The sequence below is a fragment of the Sinocyclocheilus anshuiensis genome, unplaced genomic scaffold (genome assembly GCF_001515605.1).
Source record: "Sinocyclocheilus anshuiensis isolate Anshui unplaced genomic scaffold, SAMN03320099.WGS_v1.1 scaffold454, whole genome shotgun sequence".
Classification (NCBI taxonomy): Eukaryota; Metazoa; Chordata; class Actinopteri; order Cypriniformes; family Cyprinidae; genus Sinocyclocheilus; species Sinocyclocheilus anshuiensis.
Window position 1 is genome coordinate 2,176,184 of NW_015548217.1, and position 8,234 is coordinate 2,184,417.

At 40.0% G+C, this 8,234-nt stretch overlaps 1 protein-coding gene across 1 annotated transcript in view; it reads left to right on the forward strand.

The window, feature by feature from the left end:
* dnah9 (dynein, axonemal, heavy chain 9) overlaps positions 1–8,234 on the forward strand; it is a 101,452-nt gene that overhangs the window by 63,067 nt on the left and 30,151 nt on the right. Inside the window, exons 45-50 of the mRNA XM_016440776.1 lie at positions 3,865–4,125; positions 4,254–4,679; positions 5,213–5,332; positions 6,544–6,732; positions 7,104–7,339; positions 7,430–7,552. Of these exons, the coding sequence (XP_016296262.1) occupies positions 3,865–4,125; positions 4,254–4,679; positions 5,213–5,332; positions 6,544–6,732; positions 7,104–7,339; positions 7,430–7,552 (1,355 nt within the window). The remainder of the gene's footprint in view (positions 1–3,864; positions 4,126–4,253; positions 4,680–5,212; positions 5,333–6,543; positions 6,733–7,103; positions 7,340–7,429; positions 7,553–8,234) is intronic.

The following is an 8,234-nucleotide window of genomic DNA, read 5'->3' on the forward strand; positions in this document are numbered from 1 at the left end:
TGTTTATGCTGCTGGTGTTTTAAATGCGAGTGGCGTAGGATGTGCTTTCAGTGTTTCTCTTCACAGCAAACGTATTGCTGTCCCTGTCATTCTCCTGACACCGCTAATGGAGCAAGTCTGTCAAAAACATCACCCGGTCAGCCCTCTGGCTTCTATTGATCTATGATTATTGTGTTAGGAAAATGACATTCTTTTCTGTCATGTGGTTTTATGGCCTACTGTATAATTTTAGCATGTAAGGTGAGCAATACTATCACTGTTATTCAAACTTACTGTTGAGGATTTGATCCCATACCCCAGAGTACGGTAGATTTCAGCTCATTTTCTTTCAGTTAGCTCAGGTTTTCTGTTTCTTTTTGGAACTGATTGACCGTAGGCCTTAATAGACCTCAGTTTTTGAGTGAAAAAAGCATTACTTTTGGGTAATTTTGTCAATATTCACTGAAAAACTGAGGAGCATAAGCTCGGATCAATGAGGCCTACCATAAATTAGATTCAAAAAGAAAGACAAAACCTGTGCTAATTTATAAGAAATTTGGGTAACACTTTACTTAAAGGGATAGTTCACCCAAAAATGAAAATTCTGTCATTAATTACTCACCCTCATGTTGTTCCAAACCTGTAAGACCTTCATTCATCTTCGGAACACAAATTGTGATTCTTTTTGATCCAACACTTCAACAGTTCTCCTCCGCATCACCCTGGCACCATTTTGGAGAGCATCACGAATCATGCGCGTGCTGCTGCTGAAGAATTGTTGAATAAAGTTATAATTTTTGTTTTCTTTGCGCACAAAAATTATTCTTGTAGCTTCATAAAATTACGGTTGAACCACTGACGTCACATGGATTATTTTACCGATGTCCTTACTATGTTTCTGTGCCTTGATCATGATTCATGGTAGTTACCTTGCTCTCTATGGGAGGGTCAGAAAGCTCTCGGATTTCATCAAAAATATCTTAATTTGTGTTCTGAAGATGAACGAAGGACTTATGGGTTTGGAACGACATGAGGGTGAGTAATTCATGACATAATTTTCATTTTTGGGTGAACTAACCCTTTAAAGCCTTTATGTATAATGCATTATAAAAGTAGTTTTAATGCATTAATTATGCCTTGTAATGCACCTTACAATACATTGTACAATCTCATGAATAATAATTGAAACCACAGTTAATACATTATAACATCAATTAATTGTTACACATGCATTTAAATTCGGTTATAATTATTTACGACAAGATATAATGTATTACAGTGCACATTATGAATAATTATAATGCATTATACTCTTTAATAACATTTATAATGCATTATACATAAAGGCTTTAAGTGAAGTGTTACCGTAATTTGTTGAAGACCGGTCATTTTTGACCTGGAACAGCGAAGTGAATCATGGTAAGAAAAAAAATCTCAAAAAAGTATACAAATTTTCAAACATTTTTTGGATATGTAGTTATACCCTGTGTGAGCAATGTCAGTTAGCTAGTTAATTATTAACTTATTTATTTATTTAATCATTTGTTTGTTTTTCAGTAAAAAAATCATCTCTGTTCAAAATGATTGGAACACAGCATTAGGATTAATAACATCAATCAATAAGATTTGTAAAAACTTGTATTATGTGTAGCTACTATTATAATATTTTAATATTTAAAAATAAAATAAACAGTATCTTTTAGGATTTAAGCCAAGTGTGAGGCTATCCTAACATAACTTATAAATATCATTTTTTACAACCTTGAACAATGAGAATGTCTTTTCAGGAATGGAAATTTTTCAGAAGCTTTTTCTTAAGTGAAAACAGATGAAAATAGTAACGAAGAATAATTTCATTCTGTTTAACACTGTCTATTCCGAGTGTTTTCTGGCCTCAGACTATCATAGAGACTAGCAACATAGCAACACCCTAGCAACGTTCCGGTGACTTTTGCATGAGTGACACGGTTCACATTTTCTACAGCAAATCTCCTTATTAGCAATAATTGTGTTCTCAGCTACACTGTGCTAATTATTATGACTGAGACATTATGACTTATCTAATGTGTCCTTCTGTTTGAGCTGCTTTATGCTTCCTGACACGTTAATCCCACCGGCACAGACCGGCTCAAACGCTCTTCTCAGGTAATGGCTTCAGCGCTTCGTCCTCGTCCCTCCACCCTTCAGTGGAAAAGCTATCAGAAAGCTCATTTGTGTGCTAAGATTGAGCTTGCAAGCGACGGGAGGGGAAAATGTAAAGTCAGAATCCACACATACACAAAATACATCCGATAGTGCTGTTAGAGATCCACGCCCACCAGAATAGCCTCTTTACATTAGCGATGAGAGGAGAGCCGGCCTGGCTAGAAATCTAAATTAAAAGTAGCTGCTAATGAGGCAGAAATTTTATTGGTGCTGCTTTATTGAGGTGGGACCCCGTAACATGTAATTAGCGGAGAGCGGATATCAATTCAAGCTAGTTGGTCCCTGCCCACATTTGTGGGCATAGAGGTGGATTTTTCCGTTTTATAGCCACTCATTAAGCGGTGCATGTCTAAATGAGAATCTGCATTGTTTTTCTTTGCTCAAGATAAGCATGTTTATGATGTAACCTTCTTTATGATGATGACGGAGATCAGTCCAGCCTTGTGGTTGATGATAACAGCAGCGCCAATTGTCTATTATCTAAGAGTTCTTTTGCCTTTTCATCTCAAACGGTCTCTTTTGAGATGATTTACGGTATTTTAACAATGCAATATTAGGCTCGTGCTCTTTGATGTGAACTTGTGAGGATGATCTGCTCTCTTCGACTGAAGAGGATCATTAGGCGTTTCATGTAGTTTGAGGAACAGAGAGGGAGAAACTTCCACCAAGAGCCATAAGAGCGCTGTCTAACTGCGCTTTCTGGGCAATTAGTCCTCCTTCGTCTTTACCTCCTATTCATCAGTTTAATTACCCACATGATAGCAACTTGATTTTGTGAGTATTGCAGGGTTTTGCTACCTGAGGGCAGTTCATCCCTGACATCTCATTTTCTTAAGGCTAATCAGCTCATTTGGAGTCTGGAGAAAGGAAACAGATTCGAGAGGAGTTTGCTGTAGAACAGCCATATTTGACTTTTTTTTGCTTCACAAGCCGCGTCGTGTTGCTTTGGATTGCGTCTGACAACAGTTTTCAGCTAATTGTGTATTTCGCCCAGTTTTCTCTCCCGACTGGCTTTTCCCAATTGGCCTCTGTTTGAATAAGTGCCAGCAGCTCAACCCATTGTGACGTATGAAAACAGAAATAGTTTATTAAAAAACGTTCATCCGTCCATATCTCTGTGAACAGCGCTTCTTCACAATCGAGTGATTGTCGTTTATCAATTAAAACTTTGAGCGCTCATTTCTCTGATAATATCACTAATAGGATTTAACAATGAGTGTAGAAAAAAAACAAATATGCTGTTATTCAGAAGAACTGCTGATGCAATTAGCTGATAGCTGCAAGTTCATTAACTTCCTTAACAAACTTTAATAGGGAATAAATACAGCACATATAATATTATGATGCCACTTTATAATAAGGTTCATATTTGTTACACATTAGTTAAATGCATTAGCCCATTAGGTGTCATGAACAGTATTTTTTTTACAGCATTTTAGTTCTTATTATTTTTTTATCTTTTATTATTTTTTAATTTTTTTATATTCTGTATATTTTTCTCAGGCAACAGCCCTGATTTTAAATGGAAACCTGTCATGGTGTTTCTTATTCGTGGTCTCTGATAAATTAGATGGCATACCATGTTTAAAGTAGTCACCACCATTCGTTTCTACAGTATTTCACACATATTGTTGATGTATGTACCGCATCCCAATACTCAGTTGTTTTTCTTTCTCTTAGGTGGACGATCTGAAGGCCAAGCTGGCGGCACAGGAAGTGGAGCTGAAGCTGAAGAACGAGAGCGCAGATAAACTGATCCAGGTTGTGGGTGTGGAGACGGAGAAGGTGGCGCGGGAGAAGGCGGTGGCTGATGAAGAGGAGCAGAAGGTGGCCATCATCGCTAAGGAGGTGACGCGCAAACAGAGAGACTGTGAGGAGGACCTGGCTAAAGCCGAACCTGCGCTCATAGCAGCACAGGAGGCTCTGAACACTCTCAACAAGGTCTGATTTCGCCATACATGTGCATTATTGACGATGGATTTACAGTATATAAAATGTGTATATATATATATATATATATAGAAGGTTTGCTGACTGTATGTATATCTTGTTTTGACTCTTGTTTTCAGAACAATCTGACAGAGCTGAAGTCTTTCGGCTCTCCTGTAGCCGCCGTGACAAACGTCACAGCCGCTGTGATGGTCCTCATGGCCCCGGGTGGGCGCGTTCCCAAGGACCGCAGCTGGAAGGCTGCTAAAGTCATGATGGCTAAGGTGGACGCCTTCCTCGACGCCTTGATCCATTTCAAAAAGGAAAACATCCACGAGAACTGTCTCAAAGCCATCCAGCCGTACCTAGGGGACCCAGACTTCAGCCCTGAGCTGATAGCAGCCAAATCCAACGCGGCGGCCGGCCTCTGCTCCTGGGTCATCAACATTGTGAAGTTTTATGAGGTTTACTGCGAGGTCGAGCCTAAGAGACAAGCCCTGAGCAAAGCCAACGCCGAACTCGCCGCCGCGCAGGAGAAGCTCTCCATCATCAAGGCAAAAATCAATGTAAGTAGAGTTTTATACTGTTCTGACTGCTCTATTAACACTGGAGAACATGTGCAGATGAAGCAGCTACAAACATGAGTGAAAAGACACAGAAATTTGACTGGATGAGCCAACATTTAAAATGTTTAATCTAAAATTGATCAAACTTTTATTAGTATGCATACAGCTTAAATGGTCTCGTATTAAGTGTTTTTTTTTTTTTTATATTATATTAATTTACTTTTTAAAAATTAATTTGTCACACCACGGTTCTCTTTAAAATTAATTACTAAAGACAAAAGGTAGAAAGTGTTGAAAAACTTGAAAGAAGCGTGACGTAAAATGTGCGTTTTCCCTTATAAATTCCTTTTTTACCTAAAATGTTGATGTAGATTAAAATTAAGTCCTTATTATTTTGTTTTATTATTTGTTTGTTCATATCACCTGAGTTTTTGCAGATATGAATTCATTTTTTTCCAAGTAGCTTGAGACTAAAACTTCATTACCCCTGTTTTGTCTTATAACATCCTCTGTCTGTGTTCTTCTCCTGACAGCAACTTAATGAGAACTTGGCGAAGCTGACGGCGAAGTTTGAGAAAGCCACAGCAGACAAGCTGCGGTGCCAACAGGAGGCTGAGACCACGGCACGCACCATCGCTCTCGCCAACCGCCTGGTGAGTCTCCAGCGCTGCACGCATCAACACCACGTTACACCCAGAGCTGCTGCTTCCTGTCTTAATTAAGAAAAAAATAGATGAGCCAGCAAAACAGAAGAAAATTCTGAATAATAATTCAAATGCAGCAAACCCCCAGAATAAGTCATTTATGCTGTCCGTTGAAGCATGCAGCAATACTAAGTCAGCAGGAAATCACACAAACACACGTGCAGCAGCACTAGTTTGCCTGAAGCACACCGGCTGGAGTTATTCATTACAGCGATTGTTTGATCTGGGAATAATTGTGTGTTGAACAGCAGTGATCCGGCAGTGACCTGAACATGTGTAAGGGGTTTGGTGTGGACCAGGGGTTAAAGGTCAAGTGCGTCATTTCCACACCACTGCGGGCAGCAGACACAATCACGCAAATGATGCCAGTTTTCAGAATTGGTTGTTGCTGCTCAAGCAAAATCTAAATAATTACATACTGCACCTTTAAATATCTGGCCTGGAGTCCGAATGGTTGCACTTCATAATAAGCTGCATTAGTGCTGTCCACTTTGACAGTGGCACTGGTACCAGAAGTCTTTTTCACGTTCGTTTTGCATTCGCAAGTCTTGGTTAAAGCGTTATAAGATGTGAACCAAACCAACCAGCTATGAGGAGGATCACAACACTACAGACTTCGATTTGAAGCAGGAAAAGTATTTGAAAATCAGACAAAAAGACAAACGTGAACTACAATCCCATAAAGCATGGCAAATGACATAAAATGCGAATGACATCAAATTAAAAATGATGGTGAAATATAAAGCTATTAATTTAAAGTTGTAATTTTTTTATATATATATGTATATATATATGAACTATACATTTGAAGTTTTTGCTAAATATGAATAAATATACAAATATTAAAATATTTTGAGAGCGAAGGGAACCTATTCAATTTGTCATTCATGGTGCTTTATGGGAGTGGGTGGAGCTAAAGATCTTATTTTGCTTGCTGCTACTTTCTGATTGGTGGAATGAACATGGATGAAACGCTTTCCAGACATATACGCTTGTCAGAATTACTGTGATTCTGAGTTTCCAGCAAATAGAAACAACTCACATCTTTGGTGAACACGTCATTTACTTTAATATAATATATATTTATTACTTTACTTAGAGCTTGTTTTTGTGAGTGTTTTGAATGATATTGTCAGACTCACAGAGTTGTGTGTATTCAGGTTGGAGGTCTGGCATCGGAGAATGTGCGCTGGGCAGAGGCGGTGAAGAACTTCAGGCATCAGGAGAGCACTCTGTGTGGAGACGTGCTCCTCATCACTGCCTTCGTCTCCTATCTGGGCTATTTCACCAAACGTTACCGCCTGGAGCTGATGGACAACAGCTGGAGGCCATACCTGAGCCAGCTCAAGGTCTGTCCCACTGGCTAAAAACTGAGATTTTAAAATGTTTAAGATTAACAGAGTAAGAGATCATGTGTTTGATTAAGGCCAGTGTGGCTTTCACCTGAAATCTAAAGCATACCCTGTTGAAAAACCCAGCATATTCTGGTTAGTATGTTTTGAAGCATGGCAGCTGGTTTAAGCTGGTCCTAAACTGGTTATGAACTGGTTTAAGCTGGTCATGTGCTTATAACCAGCTTAAACCAGCTCAAACCAGCTGTCATGCTTCAATATCTAACCAGCATATGCTGTTTCTGTTTTTCAACAGGGTAGTTCATTCCTCTGTTAATCGGTGTCATTTGTTTTTGTGAGGGTTCAGTCTATGAGTGCTCTTCCTGCAGGTGCCAATCCCGGTGACTCCGGGTCTGGACCCGCTGACCATGCTGACGGATGACGCTGACATCGCAGGCTGGCAGAACGAGGGTCTGCCCGCGGACCGGATGTCGACTGAAAACGCCACCATACTCACCAGCTGCGAACGATGGCCGCTCATGGTGGATCCGCAGCTGCAGGGAATCAAATGGATCAAAAGCAAATACGGAGAAGAGCTGCGAATCATCAGGATTGGACAGAGAGGGTAGAACACACATTACGTCTGCATACACACCATATCTGCTTAACCCGATTCATTACTGATGTCTGCTTTACTGTGTGTGTGTTAATGCAGATATCTGGACTCCATCGAGAGAGCGTTATCTGTAGGTGAAGTTGTCCTCATTGAGAATTTGGAGGAAGCAGTGGATCCAGTGCTCGGTCCGCTACTCGGACGTGAAACCATAAAGAAAGGACGGTGAGAGCGTTATAATGTAGTTATTAGTCATGTTTATCATTATATATGGTGGTAAAATGTAACCTTCAAACATCTTTTATTAAGGCAAAACACCACAGGTGAATTATATTAACCTTGCTGTTTAATCACAGTACATTAAAGGTGGGGTAAGTGATTTTTCAAAAACGCTTTAGAAAACTGATTCGGGCTGAATAGCAAAACAAACTTGTAGCCAATCAGCAGTAAGGGACGTGTCTACTCATGATGTGGAGGAGAGAGCGTTCAGTGCACAGGACGGATATTAGCCGAGTGATAGAAAGATAGAGATGGCGGGTAAAAAACAAAAGAGGAAAACGTCTGCGGAACAAGAGAAGGCTTAAGGCAATAAGGCAAGAAGTAGGACCCGTGTAAATATTGGATCAGCTTTCCAGAGCTGGAGAGAACTCAAGGAGCGGAAGGCCTGCGATCGGACGCCAAGGTTGCTTTGTTTTTTCTCGATAGGTGAGTAACACCGTGTCTGCGCCACAACAGCTAAAGTCTGTCTAGTACACTGGACGCGACAAAGCGACCGTTGAAAATCATTTGAAATTTGTGTCAATACGTCATGAATAGAAAGCAGCAGCAGTTTTCTGTCGGGGATTTGTCGTGTCGTGCCGCACCGCATCCAGTGTAGACCATAGATATGGATATACAGTATATCTAC